The 19,757-nt window shown below is 46.2% G+C and overlaps 1 protein-coding gene across 18 annotated transcripts in view; it reads left to right on the forward strand.

Moving 5' to 3' along the window:
* Tanc1 (tetratricopeptide repeat, ankyrin repeat and coiled-coil containing 1) overlaps positions 1-19,757 on the forward strand; it is a 226,806-nt gene that overhangs the window by 195,874 nt on the left and 11,175 nt on the right. For all 18 annotated transcript variants that reach the window (XM_058584924.1, XM_058584925.1, XM_058584927.1 and 15 more), the window contains 3 exons: positions 1,762-1,944; positions 4,238-4,316; positions 19,349-19,482. In XM_058584924.1, the coding sequence (XP_058440907.1) occupies positions 1,762-1,944; positions 4,238-4,316; positions 19,349-19,482 (396 nt within the window). The remainder of the gene's footprint in view (positions 1-1,761; positions 1,945-4,237; positions 4,317-19,348; positions 19,483-19,757) is intronic.

Genomic DNA, 19,757 nt, shown 5'->3' on the forward strand with positions numbered 1-19,757 from the left:
GCAGCCTTGGGAGAGAGTTGGGCCATGTGCTGGCTTCTGAGTTGTTTCTCTGCTTAATGCTGCCCCAAAGGGAGGTCTCAGGGAGAATCCTGACCACCAGCCATGTGAGTAGGGCCATCCTTTATGAATCCTGCAGTGTTTACCTAGAACTTGGTAGCATTTAACATGGCACCATAGTGGCCTGCAAAGATTTTAATCTTATCCCATTTTATTTTGTGTCTTTTTAAAACAATATCAAGAGTTCTGTAGATCTTAGAAGCCACGTGCTTGAGCTGCCGGGAGTCACCATCTCTCTATTTGCCCACTAGGATGCTGGGCAGGTTACTGAACCCATGTGTCCCAGGCTTCCCATCTGTCAAATGGGAGTCACAGTAGCATCTCCCACAGTGCTGCTATGTGAGCACTAAATCAGCCTGTTGTCAGTAATATGAAAAAATCATATTATTAGCCAAGTTCCTTTAAAACTATCAGTGTTGATAGATTAAATGAAAAGTACATGGAGTTCCCAGTAAACTCCCTCTAGCTTTATTATAAACATTTCATTAGCAGATGTATCTTTTGAATAATAACAGATAAACCACTGATGATTGCTTTTGCATTTTTATTTAATTAGGATATTTAAAGTTCAACATCAGTACCAAAATACCCTCAAAATATTAGGTTTATAATAACTATGGAAGCTTTTTTTTTCCTCTCTCTCTCAAAAATCCGACACTTGGGGGCTGGAGAATTGGCTCAGAGGTAGTGTGCTTGCCTAGCATGCGTAAGGCCCCAAGTTCAATCCCCAGCAACACACACACACACACACACACACACACATTTGGATCATCTAAATTTTAGCTCCTAGAAGAAGGGGTATGTCTCTGGAGGCTTTGCTATGGGTGCCTCACTGCTGTGTGGTCTGCACCTTCATTCCAGGATTCAGATATCCCTTAGCTTTACTCAAAGGCTGGCAGATGGAAGCCAGTGGACATGTTGGTGGCTCTTGCAGAGCCTCTGAGTGCATGTGCAGCACTCCTCAGAGTTTGCAAGCATGATGAGACTGGGCCCTGGCTCCTCCTCAGCCCCCAGACTCCCTGGGTACAGAAGGGCAGTGGACTGCTGCCTCCTCTGGGCCTCCGTAGATGCGCACTGCTCACACTCGCCCTTTGGGCCTCCGTAGATGCGCACTGCTCACACACTCTCGCCCTTTCTGGCCAGTGGCCTCCTCTGACTTTATGCACCACCCCACTACCCCTTTTACATGCCAGCATGTCCAGAGTTTCCAGCCTGCACAGACTCCCTTTGGCCTTCCTCCTTCAGAGCTGCAGTGGCAAGATCCCTCCCTTTCTCTGGCTCCTCTGGTTCAGTGACCAAAGACCTGTTCTCCCCCACAAATTGCAGCTTCCTGTGCCAGCCTGAGAGAGCCCACCTGGGCACCCAGTTGGGAAGCCCAGGGTTTTGTCTGAGGTTTTGGTCTGTGTCCTTCTATGTGTAACCAAGAGAACTTGGAGCTCTGTGCAGTGTACCAGGGGAGTGTTTAGACAAGGAGGGTATCTTGTGATCACTAGTCCTTCAAAGGGAATCCGAGGCCCAGATCTTTGCTTTCATTACCATGCAGGAAATCAGACAAAGGTTCAGTGCTGTCCAGAAAGACGTGTTAGAATGTGAACCTGTGTCTGTTTGGAGTTTACTGGAGCCTGCACACAGCCTCTGGTGGATGTGGGTTCTCAGAGGAAAGGGGATGCTCATCTGTGCCCTTCCCCAACTCCTGCCCCCCAGGTGGACCACTTGGATAAGAAAGGCCAGTGTGCACTCGTCCACAGCGCGCTGCGAGGCCACGGTGACATTCTCCGGTATCTGCTGACCTGTGAGTGGTCAGCAGGTCCTTCCCAGCCCGCCCTGAGGAAGAGCCAAGCCCTGCAGCAGGCACTGACAGCAGCTGCCAGCATGGGCCACAGTGCGGTGAGTGAGGCTATGCTTCCTTCCTGGGAAGTGGGACGTCATAGAGCCCAGTGGGTCAGTTGCTTTGGCTAATGGGTACCGTTCACATTGTGAGCCTGTGACACATTGAAGGAAAGAGAAAAAAGAGAATTTTGAGAAGTAGCCGTTGGCTTTGACCATCTGTAAGGGCTTCTCTTGGATCACATCCTTCCTCAGTCCCATCAGCTGTGACTGGGACAGCTGGGTTGGTTCTTCCCATGCAAGGCCTCTCTCAGTGATCTCCGCTCTTCCTCCTGTTTCTTTCTTCCCCGTTCTACTTTTCCCTTTGCCCTGCCGTTTTACATTTTTTTCCCTTTAATTCATTCTTTTATCTTTGTAATCTTTTAAAAATAATCCCATGGAATCCTAGTTCTAAAATCATTCTTGAGTATTTGAGGGATTTTCAAAAATAGAACTTTAATGCTTTGGAAGCACATAAATAAGAATGCTTGTCATTCAAGCTCCTCCACTGAAGGAGAGCTTCACAGCTGCTAAGTCGAGCACTTATTTCTGGTAGATACAGTATTCCTCATTTTGAAGACTTAATTGTCATCTCCTGATCTGTGTCTTAGCTCAGTCTTTGAATTTAATAAACATTTTACTCACGCTCTTCCTTGTTTTTCTCACTCTGTATTATCTTCAGGCAATTAGAGGTGCCAGTAATTGGTAAAATTCTTTCCCCAAAATGGCTTAAAGTAAATTCGAGTGCCAAGCTGGCTGACTGACATTTGGCACTTAAACACAAGGGCAGACACACACACACACACACACACACAAGCTTGTACTGCTGGCTGTCTAATTTGGGGCATTGAAAACACATGCATAAATATACAGACAGAGTGTTAAATGCACATATCTGAAAATGTAGGTATTTTTCCTTTCTAAACGGTTTCCTAAACCTGAGTGTGTCTAAAATGTGAAAAATCAGCATTTGGGGTCCCGGGAATACCAAATGTAGATTTGGCTCTCGTCTCAACTTATGTTCACCCCTCATTTTTAAGCAGGCTGGGAAGAATATGAGCAAATATGAGCACAACAGTAACCATACCATGGAAAGAAGCAGGATTTATTCACCAAAGACTTAAAGTGTAACAGTTTCCTAATGCTGTCATGACAATGGTCACCAATTTGGTGGCTAAAATCAATACATGCTTACTCTTAGAGTTCTGGTGGCCAAAGTTCTAAAGTTAAGGTGTGAGCAGGCCACCATTCCTTCTGAAGGCCAGTCTGTTTCCTGGCTATCCTAGATTCTTGAAGCCACCTTTGTTCCTTATCTCACAGCCCTGTACTCCACCCTTAGAATATGTCACTTTAACTGTAGCTCTGTTGTCCTTCTGCTCCTTCCTCTGACTTGGATTCTGTCTGTCATCTTCTTCTGAGGACTGTTGTGGTCACATCAGATATGATAGCAGGTACACCATATAGTCTGATAATTCAGGATCATCAGCCCATTTCAAGATTGGTTATCACATCTGCAATTTTGCCATGTAAGGGAACATTTGCTAGTTCCTGGGATTTGGTTGTTACTCGGCCTAGTAAGAACGTATGAATTAGGAGGCTGGAAGATAGCTTTGACTTGTTTTCTGTTGCTCAGGGTGAATGTTGGCCCTGATCCAGGGCATGGATGTATCCAGTTCCCTGAGATCCAGCTCTCCTGCCTCCATTCCATATTGTGACCTGACCTACTCTTTGACCTGAAAATGCCCCAAAGGGAAAAGAATAATGCTGCCAAGTAGAGAAATCATTTGGACAATACTTGAAAAATTTTTGTTGTTGTTGAGAAAAAAAAATATATGTAATGTATGTGTGTGTATGTGTGTGTGTGTTTTATATATATATATATATATATATATATATATATATATATATATATATATATATATCTTGCCTAGTTTTCCTTCCTTCCTTTAAAAAAAAAATGGATTCACCATTTTCTGGTGATTTATGCAGAAACTGCACTTTATGTGATCTGCCTTGTCCTTTGTTGATTAGGCTGGCATATTTGGGTCATGTTGGAATTCATTAGAATTCTGAGTACCTAGTAATTCTGAACAATGTTGATGAAATTCACTGAGATTTTTTTTTAATTCTTCTCCAAGTGAAAGTGTGAATAGCATATGAATTATGCTTGAAAACAGTTTTCATTATATTTTCTCTCCTCGTGCAGCATGAGATAATAATGGTTAAAAAACAACATTCTCTTCTTTGATATGTGGGATATAATAAGCACCTATTGCCATGAGAACTCATTAAGTCACCTTGCCACTTCTGACAGGTGGTCCAGTGCTTGCTGGGAATGGAAGAGGAACATGAAATAGAAGTCAATGGCACCGACACGTTGTGGGGAGAAACAGGTAATTAGGCTTCCACTGCATGTAGTATGGGGCAACTCACTTGATGTTTTAGCCCCCATTGTGGCCTAATTGTCTTAAGGATGACTTGTGATGCATGTAGTCCTATTTTTATTTTATCACGAGGCATTTGAAGTTTAAAGCTTTTAAACTTTCCAAATGGTAGTAAAACTTCGCTAGAAGCATATAAAATTTGAATCATTTTCAATTAGAGTAGCAGTTATCATGCATCTGAGGAATGTCAGATGGAAATACCTAAATAAGGCATCTGGTCTGCCAGGTCTTCACTTGTCCTGACCACCTGATCTTCCTGGGACTTGTGCAGAATGAGCCGGGCAGGCACGTCCACCTCATTTTCAGGTGAATCAAAGGTGGCTCATTAGGAAGGGCTGGGGCCTGCCCTGCCTTGTAAAATGAGGGTAGAACTCAGGTTCCATGCACCTACCTAAAATACTAAACAGAACTAATAAGTCAGTTTCTATTGATCTGGGGTGTGTGTTTAACTACAATGGGGAAATGCCACAAGAAAGAGTACATTTTAATGAAGAGTGAAATTCTGATGAATGAAGATAATGCTGGTTGCAAATTTTCCATTTGACCAAATGGGCATTAGAAATCTAAAACTTTAGATTATGAATTATTTTTTAGTGAATATAGCTGGGGTGTTGAATGTGCATTTCCAGGCTGAGTTCTGTGTGTATACATGGTGTGTGATTTCCATTTCTCTTGCACAGATTTGTTTCCAAATGCTTCTAAATTACTTCCTAACAAGCCAGATGGTGGTGTGGAGAGATTATTAGCTAACTCACACTTAAGAGAAGCCTCAGAGATTTTCCTGGTGGGAGTGCAGTCCTGCCCTTGAGAGTCCCATGGCCCCCTCCAGGGCTGTGGCCATCGGCCTGGCTTCCCATTGCTCATCTGGGATTGAAGGAGGAGCAGGCACAGCCTGGGTTGCAGAGAAAGTACAGGACTCCAGATGGTGTGGACTATGCATAGTGCCAAAAGTGTGCAGACTGCAATATTGCCACTTCCTCTTTACGGAGTTCTTCACCATACTTTTAAATTGTCCTTTGGCAAAAGAAAAGTTTCCATCAAATTCCACACTGTCAGCAGAGTAGCCAAGTGGAGAACAGGACTTTACTCATGGCCAGAAAGTCGGAATCCCCCCCCCCCTTTCATTGCCTAGTTGAGCACCTTGGGACAGGTGTCTCTGTCAAATGAAGTAAATATCACCTGCCATTTAGGAGAGAGGCGACTATTAAGTGAGGTAAAGCAATCACCCTTGAGGCTGATGATGTCAGCTTCAAGAGCACTGGCCCCTAGACACTCTGATTCATGGGGTCTAGGGAGAGCTCTGTATCCTGGGTTATTTGAAGTGATTCATCCACCAGGAAAAACAGAACTGCTGCACAGAGCTGTCTGGAGTGGTGACACAGTGTGACACCTGTGAAAGATGGCCACAGTGACTGTGAGGTTAATGCTAGCCAGAGAAGCACCACATCCTTAGTTCAGAAGGGGATCACCAACCTTTAGTGTTCAAGATGATTTTTTTCTTCCTGGAATAATAATCCCAAGGACTGACTTTGAGGGCTTTTCTTTCTCTTGATGATCAGTCCTGAATTTCAGTGTCTTCTCCCTCAAGATTCTGCCAGTGGGTTGCTGGCCAAGGAGACATGTGAGACTGCAGACTTCCCCCTAATCTTCTTTATTTTAACAACACACATTTATTATCTCAGTCTCTGTAAGTCCAAAGTCTAGGCACAGCATGGCTGGGTTCTCTGCTTCAGGGTCTTACCAGCCTACAGCGTTGACTTGGGCTGTGTTTCTCATCAGAGACTCCATGCACTGAGGTCCTTGGCAGGATTCATCTTCTGACCACTGTCCCACAGGTCTCAGTTTAAAAAAAAAAAAAATACAGAATAGTTTCGTTCAGCCTGTCTCCAAAGCCTCATGTATGGCCTTTGAGGGCTAGGAAGCACTTCCAGTTTCCTTATCAGGTGAATTTAATCAGTCAAGAGGATTTCTTTGTTTTGTTTTTGTTTTTGTTGGAATGCTAGGGATTGAACCCAGGGCTTCAAGCATGCTAGGCAAGTGGTTATCACTGGGCTACATCCTCAACCCAGCCAAGAGTTTTTTTTGTTTTGTTTTGTTTTTGTTTTTTTAGTTTTGAAAGCCCTAAACTTTAAGCTGATGTTGGGCATGGTAGCTCACACTGTAATCACAGCAATTTGGGAGATCGAGGTAGGAGGATTGCAAGTTCAAGGCCACCCTGGGCAACTTAGCCAAACCATGTCTCAAAATAAAAATGAAGAGCTGGAGATGTAGCTCAGTGGTAATGCATCCCAAAATTCAATTCCCGGTACTTTAAAAAAAAAACAAGCTAAGGCAACATAAAGGGCTGTAGCTCAGTGGCAGAGCTACACTGAAAGTGTGAGGCACTGGGTTCAATCCTCAGCATCACATAAAAATGAAACAAATGAAAGCATGCTGGCCATCTACAACTATAAAAAAAGAAAATTGAAAGACAACATAAACACCATTTTTCAGGCTTGGACTTCAGGTCTATAACCCACCCACCCACTTCTCCCTGTGTTTTTCTGCGGGTTATCTTTCACTCATGTTCCTTCAAAAGTGACCAACACTTGTCTGCCTCAAAACCCTCCTCCTTTCCAGGTCTGTATTTGTCAGGGAGCTACCTTGAAATCTTGCAGCAGAAGTTTTAGATGAGAAAACATCTATAAATATGGAGCTTTATGTGAATTTAGATTCCCCACTGTCTAGAAGTTGAGATCTGTGTTTGTGATTTGGTAAGATAGGGTCCATGTTACTTCACCCCCAAACATGGGGGAGAGATCAGATGAGAGAGGCTCACAGGCAGCCTGTGGAAAACAGGAGCCGTGTTAGTGATCATATGCATGAATGGGTCACACAGCCCTAGTTGTCACCAAGCCAAATGGAAGCAGCAGCCCTGGTGGCTCTTCAGTCTGTGTGGGATGCGCTGCAGGAGCCCTTGGAAGTGAAGCCAATTGTTTGGTTGGTGGTTTCATTTGGGCTTCTCTCCTGGATCCTCTCAATGGTGCTTTGTGTCCAGTATACTCTAGACTGGCCCTTGTCTGTTGTTAGCCACAGCATAGGGTTAAGATCCCGAAAGTGAGTCCTACCTAGGGTGTGGGAAGCTGATGGAACAACTGGAAGCTTTGTGTGGATAATGCAGTTATTATTTCTCCTGGAACCCTCATATACATTTATACAAGTCTGTTCAGTGCAGATTTAGCTATGAACAGCTTGGCCTTGAGATGCTGGCTCTCAGGATCACAAAGCAGAGCCTCCCGTCTCTCTCTGACCCACCAGCCTGTCTGTGAAGGGTGTTGTTTTCTGTGCAGTGCTATCAACCTGTGCTGACACAGCTACCTGCCTGTCTCTTTTGCTCAGTCCTGGTAGGGCTGCCTCTCCCTGCCGCCACGCTTCTCCACTCTTCTCCAGGAGAGACTCTTGGGGCCCCATTGCTGAAGTGTGGTGTCCCTGTTGCTGATTGGAAGCACTGGGCTCTCCACAGAAGTGATGACAGCCGCCAGCCAGTGGGGAGGGAACATGGGCCAGTGTGAGGCCACTCATCACTCAGGCCAGGGGGAGGGGTGGTTGAGAGCAGGGACAGTCCTATGTCTTTGTGCCCTGAGGTTCTCATCACTAGTAGCGCCTGAGCCATCTCCTATCTTAGGTTCAAAGAAATGAAAAAATGTGTAATAGAGTTTGAGACATTCATCCAAAGTGGGAAGTGTATAATCTCAGGTTTATTGCAATAAACCCATAGCTTTTAGAAAACTCGCAGACTATCTCTACGGATTTTAGAGAGCACAGGGCTTCACTTTAGGAAAGCTTTCCTTTGCACCAGTGTCTGGGGCCATTTGCTTCTTGCCTATTTTCTGTCTAGAGACCAGCCCTTCAAAATCAGTTCTGTAGTTCCTGCATCTCCCCAGCCCTCCTCCTTCACTTCTTCAGTGGAGAATCAGGAAGGAAGGTGCCAGGCAGAAGAACGCTCAGAGCAGCTGCACCTGACTGACCTGCCTCACGGCTGCCGAGGCTCTTGGCTGTCTGCCGCTCACAGATTGTGTCAGATGATGGCTCGGTAGTTTCTGGGCAGCCTGAAACCCAGCACGAGCCCCTCCGATGCTTGGGTTATCTCTGTCTTGAGCATTCCACAGCCATGACAAGTCAGTCCTGGCTCCCACGATGTCCCAGCTAAATTGAGTTACTGTTTCCATGTCCATGTTTGATGTGAATCAGTCCAAACAGAAATGACCAGAGATGCTTAGCTGGTGACCTCATGCTGTGGGAATTGCCAGAGGAACTCTGTTTTCAAACTCCAGTCTGCTCTCAAGTGTGAGGGACTGCTGTGGCCAGAGCCTCCTGCTCTGAACAGAAGGGAATGGAGGCCTTTCTATCCAGGTCTGCTCTTGTGGGTGCAAACGTACTGATCCTGTCAGCGAGGCTTCCACAGGTGTCTCCTGCCACTCCCTTTGCAGTTCCCTTCCCAGGACTTACCAACAAATCTCACAGTTACTGATGCTTTTTGATAAGAGACTATTTCCCCCAAATTGTGGGCTTCATGAGGGCAGAAGTCCCTCCCTTCTCCGCCCCCCCCCCACCGTTTCTCTTTCTTTCTTTTACCTGGTCACTCCTCACATGTGACTGCCTGGTGTGGCATTGCCAGAAGGCACTCTGTGTACTGAAGGAGATGCTGTCTGTCTCTGCTGTCTATCTCTGCTGTCTGGCATGGTCACCACTAGCCACATGTGGAAACTGAGTACTTGAGGAGCGACTTGCACAATTGCATCTTTGTCTTATTTTATCATAATTTATTTAAATTTAAATATCTATTGGTAACTATTGGCCACTAAATTGGACTGTGCTTTTCTATTGCAGGGCTTGTCACATAGGTGTAGAGAAGTAGGCAAGTAGATTTAAAGAAAAGCTATGTTGTTTTTCGGACAGGCAGTGTTCATTCTGTAGAATTATTTAAGGGGAATACTTGTTGTCAGAGGCAGGAAGAGTAAGGAGCCTGGTGGCTCTTAAGGACCCACTGACCTCATTTCTTTGTGTTGTAGCACAGTCATGTCCTGCTGGATTCCAGGATGGCTCAAATGGTCTTGTCTGTGCCAAGGGCTCAGATGGCTGCTGGACTGACCACCACCTGGCATGGTGTGAGCATGACTGATGGGACAAGGTGGCTCATGCCAGCCCCATTTTTGTGTCTGTGACATCTCCCTCTCTGCCATGCCCTCATGCTGTCCTCCAGCAGCCACCCCACCCTGTCCCAGTCACCCCTCCGAGGTCTGTCTCACTGCTTCCTGGCTGGTCTTCCAGTAGGCCCAGGGCCCTGGGCTTAGAGTGTAAGACCTGACTGCCCCTGAGGGCTAAGTCAGCCCTATTTTAATTGGTGAATACTTTCCAAAGGGGCTTAGTCACTGTAAATAACCGGTTCTTACTGCCAAAGCTATTAAAGATACTTCATTTGCCTTTATTCCTAGGAAGAGCTGTTCTCTCCACTGTAGGCTGACTGCAGAGCACGCCCCCATTTACCAGTGTCTTGAGGCAGTGGAGGGCAGCAGGAACCCAGTTAGCAGGTGGGGTCCCTAGCCCAGCCTCTTCTCCACACTGGGTCAGGAAGCTGGGCAGCAGTGCTTTACGCTTTGTGACTGAAGTTTCCCCTCATCTCCTGGAACCACTTTACTTTTCCATTCCAGGGCTACTGGGCTCTGGTCCCAGGTGTACTAGGCTGTGTGTGGCTGGGCTCACCCCAGGCCATCCCAGGATGCAGAGATGGGGGTGGGTGTCTTATTGGTTTAAAAATTATTTCTTTTTTATTTAAATTTTACCTTTGTTTTTTGAAGAAAGAAGGGAGCTGTTTTTGTTAAGAATTTAAAGTACATTTTAAATTTACTGGGTAGGGTATGGTGCTTACACATACAGGTTTGAAGATCCCTATCTAAATGCTTGGTGGTTCATATTTAGAAGTTTTTCAGATTTTGGAATACTTGCATGGATTTTTCTGGTTGAGCATTCCTGATCCCAAAATCCAAAATCTGAGTACTGCATAATCAAAAACTTTTTGAGCATCATGTTGCTACTCAAAATGTTTCAGGTTTTGAATTTTGGGATTAGCAATGCTCAGCCTGTACACTACCTCTCGGGGCAGAATTTCTGGTGAGAAACTGGAAGAAAAGAGTTGTCCCATTGTTTGCTGGGACCTGCGGAGAATTCTAGCTCTTGGCCCACACATTTAGTCACGGCGACCCAGGAGACTGAGGCAGGAGGATCACAAGTTTGAGGCTCACCTGGGCAACTTAATGAGACCCTGTCTCAATATTTTTAAAAAGGGCTGAGGGTGTAGCTCAGAGGTAGAGTGCTGCCGGGTTCAATCCCCAGTACCACCACTGTGCCTCCCCCAATGTAAGAGGGATGGACTTCTGAATGCATCCAGTGGAGAAGAGCTGAGTGACTTGCCTGAACACAAGGACATTAGATTTTTTGGAGCTGAGCATCTCACTAGTACTGGTTTTGAAATCCCTATCAAGGCCTCTCTTCCTTCTCAGTGCTGGTTTAAAGAAGGTGCAATAAGATTCTTGGGTGTGGAAACCCTGTCAGAAAAGGTAGAACTTCTTGACTGTCCTTGGCATAAAAGCATGAAAAGGGGGCAACCCAGGATCCTAGTGGGTGTAGCAGAGGGGCTAGCCCAGTGAAAATTCACAAGTGTCTCTTTCCATATTTGGATATTCTCTCTTCTCCCCTGCCTCTATCCTACCGCACCCCACCCCATCTTCTTTTTTTGAGACCCGGTATAAAATTGAGTAAACTGATTTTGTGAAAATGCCCTGGTTTTTCTCTGGCACCTCACGGGGTATCCTGAACTTAATTGTGTCCTGCTCGGCCCTTGTGGAGAGAAGAACACCCAAAGCACTGGACCTGCCTTCAGAAACACGGACCTATCAGAGGCATGAACACACCTCAGCACACTTAGAAGTGACAGCTGTTTGAAGCTGCAACCTTCTAACAGATTTTTAGTACAAAATCTATGAAATATGATTTATGTTGTCCATGTTTTGGGAAATTGTTTTTAAATTGAGTTTGTTATTTAGAGCACATGTTATCTCTCAGAGGATAGGAAGAGGTTACTTGAGGTGACACATATACAAATAGGAAATAATAAAATTGAGTCTGGACTGGGCCAGCAACAAATCAGATGGCACCTCATGGTGTCATCCTGAGTGCCCTCAAGTTGAGCTGTGTTCTGGCCTTGCTGTGTCAGGTGACAAGGGTTGGAGGGAACATGGTCATTGTAGACTGTTCCTATTGTCCTTTGAGAAAGCAAAAGCATTTTCTGGAACTTTCCTTCTAAACAGCATTCATAGGCAGCTGTTTGATGAGTTGCATGTGTTTAAATATTTCCTGGAGGCAACAGTGTAGGAGTTGTGAACTCAGATGCCAGCCAGATGCCCAGCTGCTGTGTGACCTTAGGCAAGTTGCTGGACTTTTCTGAGCCTCTTCCTTGTCATCTATAATAGATAAAAATAATACTTGCCTCATAGAACTTGATTGTGCAGTAAATGAACTTGTGAATGCACAGGACCATGAAGCATCATGTAGGCAGTACTTTACAAATGCCATAGTGTATTGTTAAAATGTTAGTTTTGATTAGCAGCATGGCTCCTGGTTGATTCAACTGCCCAGGTTAAAGTGCTGACTCTGCCACTGATTCTCTTTTTGACTAGGGCAAAGGTGTTACCCTGACCCAACTTTTTTACCTCAGCTAATAGACATAAGAGGAACATCTCATTCACTGTGTTCTTGTGATCACATGAGAATTCACCCATGGTAGTTTGTACAGTGCTCACCAGTGGTATATGTTCAGTAAATTTTATATAAGGCCAGGGATGTGATAAGTTGATTGATATGAGTCAATCCATCTCCTCCCGTCCCCCCCTCTCGTAGAGACAGGATCTCCTTAACTTTCCCAGGCTGAATTCAAATTTGTGATCCTACTGCCTGAGCCTCCTGAGTGGCATGCACCACCATGCCCTGGATTATTGTTATATTTCTAATTTATGCTGCTATACCTTTGGTCTTGGTAAAGTATTAAAGTGAATATTTAAATGATAAAATCATATAGTTACTTTGCAATTACTTAAGGAAGATGAAGTCATAGGTGAATGAGAAAGAATTGATGACATGTATGAAGTCCTGTTTAGTGGCCACTCCACATTTTTTAAAGGGGTTTTTTCAGAGGTTCATGTTTGATCTTAGTCCAAGCCCAGAGACTGACAGCATGTTTTTACAGTAGAAGCTAAAACATGGTCATGGTGTTCTGTTCCCCAGATTTCGTTTCTGCCTCTCCTAGTTTTAGTCTTTCAGAGAGCTTTATAGGAATGGGGGTCTGGGGGCACATCTGAGCATTATGGTAGACTGCACCTGTTATCTATTCCTCAGAATCCCTGCCTTGGCTATGGCTAGTCCTGCTCTGCGGGACCGGGCCTGGCCTGGCCTGTGGGCACCCGGGCTCTTCTGGAGGAATTTGCCAAGTGGAGAACAGCAAGGAAGGTGTTATGAAAACTTGTTAGATTCAGAAAGCTTTGGGCCATGCTGGCTTCCCATTCATAATGTATCGGAGCACAGAGCCCTCCCAGAGAGGCTCGTGAGGCAGGAGTATCGGAGCTTAGCTGCAGAGTCCAGTGCTTGGGGGGCTTGTCTGCTGATGCAAGTGCAGTTTTTCACTAAGAACAATCTTTATTTTCATTTTGTCCTCTAAATTGTTGGGGATTAAATCAAATACCTGCCTGAGCTTTGTAGAGGTAAAGAATTTATAGGCCTTGGAAAGCATGTTCTCTCTAGTGGAAACCTTCCCCTCCCTCACAGAAGGAATGCCTAGCAGAGCGAGCCAGGAGAGTTCACTTCTGGAAAGCCTGCTCCTAGAAGATGGGGCAGGTGTATTGTCTTGCCTTAGGGAGAGGAGTGTTTTCAGTTGGAAGCCACAGGAGCCAGCCTCAGTGTGACAGCCAGTTCCAAGTGGCAGGGCAGCAGAACACAGGCCATCATCAGCCTCTAGGTACATCAGCTTCTTAAGATGGCAGGTGAAGAGTTGGAGATGCCTTTCATTCCCAGGGTTAAAAAATAATAATAAGATTCCTGATTATATTTTACTTTTTAGACAAAATAACAGAAATTTCCAACATTTCATGCATGCTGTTTGCTTGGGTTCCTTTTCTTTTAAAGTGTGTGTGTGTGGGGGGGGGCAGGTGTGTGTCCATCAAGCTTGCAATTGAGGGTCTACGTCACATCTAATGATTTTCACCTTAGCCATGATTAGATGATATTTCTGAGAACCCTGCTACTTACTACTAATATTGGCATTTTTTTTTCATTTTCTACTCATGTTTATAAAAGATAGGAAAGGCCAGTATAACAGGAAATAAATCATACAAATTAACACAAATATACAAAGAAAGCTGGTCCATTATCACCCTCTTGGTCAGCAGGAAGTGGTTCAGGTGCGAGCCATTTGTTCATGTGCTCAATTCTGGCCTTGGATGACAGTTTGGTTTTTGGTGTGAAATATACAAAGGACAGTTATTTGCCAACAGGGAGCCGCCTCTCATGCAGAGTTCAGATGTTAAAATGGGTCCACAGCAAATGAGAGGAATAATGATCTGTCCTATGCCTGGGTGGCACATCCCTGTGTGTTTGAGTGACAAGTCTGCTACAGTGTATTTTGAGCAGCCCTGTTGATGGAATGACTATGTTCCCAGCAAGTTGACAGCTGAGTTTTTGTAAATCAAATCTTTGCCCAGAGAACTTTAATATGTAAAAGATTCCTGCAAGTATCCGTTTTATGGTACAAAGAACTATTTCTCACTGATGTTTTCCATAAGTTTAGATGGCTGAGTGTCAATCAGGTTTTTCTTAAAATGAACATCTGCTGTGACAAAACTAATCATACTTTGAAGATAGTATTGCTGAGGTGAAATTTTTCAGGACTGTCAGAAAACAGTATGTGCTTTCTCAGGGATTTAATTACATAAATGCTGTCCTGTTAGGGATTTTGCAAATAAAAAGAATTCGTGTCCAATTTCAGTCCACATATTTGCATTGATTTTAGAGCTTCCATTTCATACCGGGTCCTTTCTTCAACTTGGCATTTTTCTGGCCAGAAGGCCAGGCATTGCCCAGGCAGGGTTCTCTCTTCCTCCTCCCAGAGTCCCCTCCCCTTTTCATCAGGTCAGGCAGAGTGCACTGACCCTCCCTAGAGTTGGGGTCAGCTCAGGGGCCTGCCTCTCAGCAGAATGTTTGGAATTCCTGAGCAGGGTTCTGCCCTGACTTCCTTTGCTTAAGCTTGTGGCTGACTGTTCTTCAGTTTCCCTTGTTTCCGAATATGGCATCCTGAAGTCTATAGGGCTGCTGAAATTTGAGATGCACCCTAGACTTGAGGGTTTGCAGTGATGGGCTAAAAATACTCTAACTAGAAAAAGGGAAGTCCAGGCCATCTTCTGTAAACTGGTGCCTCATTGGGAAATTGGTGCATAGAATGTGGTCTGTTTTAAGCCTGAGCAGAGTGGGCCTGTGCTGAGAGGTTCTGAATGCCCTGCTGAGAAATCTAGCCACCAGACACATAGCATGTCAGGCCACACACAGGGAAAGGAGGCTGTGGAATCCAGTGCAATCGCCACCCCACATCCTCTTGTCAGCTGCTCCCACTGGGGTTTCTCTGACGCCTCTGTAAAGCACCCAGCCCATTTTTAGTGCTGGATGTCATTTCTGATAAGCTGCTGTTGCAGACATTTTGCAGCAGCTGCAAAAGAAGTCCTGATTTAAAGACCTGTTTCTAACAGGGCTGAGGCTTGTTTACCAGGGCGGGACTGCTTCAGTCTCATCAATGGCAGCCCCACTCTTACTCTTTCCATGGAGTCCTGCACGTGCTCCGGCCCTGTCTCTGCCTGCAGTGCTCCGCATCTGTGTGTGCAGGCACTCTGGTGCGTCTGTGTCGGCCTTTGATGCATTTCTTCTCCATGTCAGTGATAACCAGTCATTGTGTTCAGCTGGGGTCTGTGTCCTTGGTGTCTGAACAAAGATTTGAGCAAGACACATACAAAGTACAGATTATTGAAGGTGGAGGTGAAAATGGCACTCCGTAAGGTACAGCAGAGTGGGCCAAGCAAGGGAGAGAGGCTCAAGGCCCAGTGTCTGGAAGTTAGTGTGTTATATGCTGAGCTGGGAGATGTTCTTTTCCCTATATGGACCTGATTAAAGACCTTGCCCCGTTTGCTCCCATTGGTTACCTTATACCTCATTAGAATATTCACCAATTTTCCCCCCACTTGTTACTTTAAAAAACCTAATTGGTGCTGAGGGTGTAGCTTAGTGGTGGAGCACTTGCCTAGCACTGGGTTCGATCCTCAGCACCACATAAAAATAAATAAATAAAATAAAGCATTGTGTTCATCCACAACTAAAAATATTTTTAAAAACACCCTAATTTAGAATATTGCCCATTTTACACTCATTGGTCATTTTAAAATGGTGGGAATTATGGTGCTAAGTCCTCAGGGGTGGGAATTGTCATGGTAATGAGACTTATCCTAAACAGGGACATGACTGGTATCCTTGTGTTGTCCTCTAGCGGTATCCTTATACCCTGCCTCCGCCATCTTGGTGTCCTGAGCTCCTGAGCAGAGGGTCCTGAGCAGAGGGTCCCCCAAGTGGAGGAAGGTTGCCAGGGAACAGCTGGCCCAGGTGGTGGCTCAACACCCAGACCTTCCGTCCCACTTGCCACTCTCAGGGTGCATGTCCACATCAATCCAGTATAGGGGAAGGAATAACTTTTTCCCTACCCTTCAGAGTGCCTAGTTGAGCACCATGTAAGACAGATTTAGAGGAGGAAAACACTTGGAGTTTAATAACACAAAGCTCGGGTACATGGGAGAGAGGTGAGTACATCTCATGGAGGTGGCTTGGACTTAAGGTTAACTACCTCTGTCCTCCAAGCCCAGGTGAGGGTGTGCAGAGAGCAGGTGTGGAGATGCACCAGGCAAGCGCAGGCAGCAAGGGCAAGGTCTACGGGGCAGCTCCTCTGGTGGTGTGGGTCTCCAGTGATGTGGTTGTCTTGCTCTTCAAGGGATGCGAGGAGGCACCCTTCCTTGGGGAGAGTTCTGTGGTGAGGTAAACTTCCCTTACAAAACTGTAACTTTGTTTTCAGAACTTCTGCCTCTGTAGCTTCTCAAAATAATCAGTATAAAAACCCTTCTGCTGAAGAGGCAGATTTGGGGGTGGCATATTCTGGTCGTCTGCAATTTGAAAGTTCCCCGAGCCCTACATTATGATGAATCCTGAACAGGGTCATCATGGCAGGAGCAGACTGAGACAGGGTTATGCAGCATGGCCGGCTGGCTGGCTTAGGCTCATCGAATGGACAGGATTGCCTCAGCCACTGGCTTCATGTGTGGGAAACCCCACCTCTGCTGCAGCACATCCATATAGAAAGGTGACATAAATGACATTCTGACATTCTATTCATTCAAGCTTTCTAAGTTTGAATGTCTGCTCCATAGGGACAGTGGGCCTGTTCACATGACACAAATAGAAGTGGCACCAGTGATCCGGATCAGCTGCACTGTCCACTTCCTTCTTTCCCGTTGTGGTTGCACCATCTTGGATAAAGTCCACATCCCTCCAGATCAGTGGTGCAGATGGCAACTGTGGCTAAAAATGGCTTCTCTTAAAGTTGTAAGAAATTCTTTGACTAGACAGATGACGGGAGATGCATTATTATAGAGACTACTCAATAACAAGTTACAGTGGTCCCGGGTGTTAATGTTCTGGGCAGCCTCGGGGTGTTGAAATTTAGCAACAGCAGATGTGGTGTAGAGTACTGCATTTATGAGACATTTTTAAATAGTTAAGATGCATTTAAAGAGTGAAATTAGAATTAAACATTTGCTGAACCTTTGGACTCTTCATAAATCTGATCTGGTTCAATCCCATAGCTGTACAAACAAGAAAGCTGAACCCCAGAGACCTCAAGGACTTGTCAAGATCACACACAGCAAATGGGACTAGCCACATTTTCAGGTCTCTTGTCCTGTGTTAAGTCCTTAACCTTCAGACTCCAGAGCGGAGGAGTCTTCTCATGTTCTGGGAGCCTTGGTGTGCTCTACTAGTCTATAGTTTAGATACGAACTGTCCTTTGAAAGCTCCTTTGTGAATGCAGGGGTGTTCAGAGGTGAAATGATTGGATTGTGAGAGCTGATCAGTCCTTCCTAATTTGAATGGGCTGCCTGGGTGGTAACTGAAGGCAGGTGGGTCACTGGGGCAACCCTAGAAGGGTGCATCTTCCCAGCACACACACACCCCACCCCTGCTTCCTGGTTACCTAAAATGGAGCAGCTTCCCTCCACTCTGCCCTCCTGCCCTGCCATGAAGGGCCTCACCATGGCCCCGGGACTGTGTGCTATGCAAGGACACTTGGATCTTTGACTTGTTTCCCAGAGCTGTCTCCTGCCTTCACTCCCACCAGGCCCAAATGAGAATTCCTGCCATTCCACACCCCATTCTCAGTTGATGATCTTGGGCCCTTTCCACAAATCCACAGGAATCAGGGCTTTGCCTTCGGAGTAGGGCCTATCCCTGTTTTCCTGTTTTCAGCCTGAGAGGTCTAGCTCACTCTCTCTCTCTCTTTTTTTTTAATATTTATTTTTTAGTTGTAGTTGGACACGATAATCTTCATTTTATTTTATTTTATATGGTGCTGAGGATCAAACCCAGGGCCTTGCACGTGCTAGGTGAGCACTCTACCGCTGAGCCACAATCCCAGCCCCGACACTCTCTCTTTTCTTAAAAAAAATATTTATTTAATAGTTGTGGTTGGACACAATACCTTGATTTCATTCACTTATTTTTTATGTGGTGCTGAGGATCGAACCCAGGGTCTCACGCCTGCGAGACGAGCGCTCTACAGCTGAGCCACAACCGCAGCCCCTAACTCACTCTCTTATGGAAGCTGGGAGTGATAGGTTCGAGGTTGCACCAGGACTGGAGCCCCAGTACCGTGCTTGGCTAAGACTAGCACCTTCCTCCCCCGCACGCCTGCTCCTCCTGAGGAGCATCCCTCCTATGCCCTCAGCCCTGTCCTGTCCTCTTGCACCATGAACAGCTCTGGCCTGGGATTGTCCCTGCTGCCTGATGTTGCCCTTTACTCGAGGGGGTGACCATCACTGCTGGGAGGTCCTGAGAACCCGACTCTGTTCTTTCCCTTCCTGCCATTTCTGTTGCGTAGACCTGTCCTTCCAATGGCAGAACCTGCACCCACAGCCCCCACGATCCAATCCCATTTTTCTCTTTTGACTTTACTTGTTAAAGTTATGCCAAGCTCCATCAGAGCAGGAGTGATGTGATACACTTGTGACTGCCTAAGGAAATTAGTTTTGTTGGGTAAGATTTGACTTGAGGAGGAGAGGCCAGGCTGGACCAACTACCGTGTTTGTGATGTACTGTATTCTGGTTATTTCTTGCTGTGAAAAAACAAAACCAAAACTTGGTGGCTCCTGAATCTACAGTTGGGGCGGGGCCTGGTGGAGCTGGGGAGGGCAGCCCACACCCTCTAAGCCAGTTGACTTTGCCAACGACCCCTCCCAGGGTGGCTCCTGTGCATGGCCGGCAGCCTGGTGCTGGCCGTGCGCTGGGAGCTCACCCGCTGCACACCACACTGCTTCTCTCCATGGGTCTCAGCACAGGGCTGCTTGGACTTCCTCAAAGCAGGACATCTGGTTCCAAGAGTGAGTGTCCTAAGGAAGTGTAATTTGCCTGCTGCTTCTTGGGCCCCAGGCACTGGCACTGCGTCACTCTGGCTGTGTCCCACTGATCACAGCTATCACAGCCCACCCAAGTTCAAGGGCAGAGAGTACCTGGAGGAGAACAAGTGTCAAAGAATCTGGGGCCCCCTCTGGTGCACACTGCTAACGGCCTCCCCTCGCCCCTTGGCTTTCTTGTAGCGCTGACTGCGGCCGCAGGAAGAGGGAAGCTGGAGGTCTGTGAGCTGCTGCTGGAGCGTGGAGCTGCCGTATCTCGGACGAACAGGAGAGGGGTCCCCCCTTTGTTTTGTGCAGCACGCCAGGGGCATTGGCAGGTACCCAGTGAGCCTCTGGATGCTTCAGAAACAATGAGTAGGGATGGGGTTCGCTATGGGGACTCATGCCACCTGTCCCCCTACCCCCAGTATGTCCCATCCTTGGCCTCTGCCCGTGTCCTCAGGGCTGCTGGATAGAAGCACACATTTGACCACACAAGACACTGAGATTAACCAGGGGAATATCCTTCCTATAATAGGCATAAGATCCATCTGTTTGTGTTTGTGGCAAGGTGCAACCTGGTGCCAGGTGTGGGGCAGGTATGTGGTCCTTG

The sequence above is a fragment of the Marmota monax genome, unplaced genomic scaffold (assembly GCF_021218885.2).
Source record: "Marmota monax isolate L192 unplaced genomic scaffold, Marmota_monax_Labrador192_F-V1.1 WCK01_AAM20220418_F8-fsc00129, whole genome shotgun sequence".
NCBI classification, from domain to species: Eukaryota; Metazoa; Chordata; class Mammalia; order Rodentia; family Sciuridae; genus Marmota; species Marmota monax.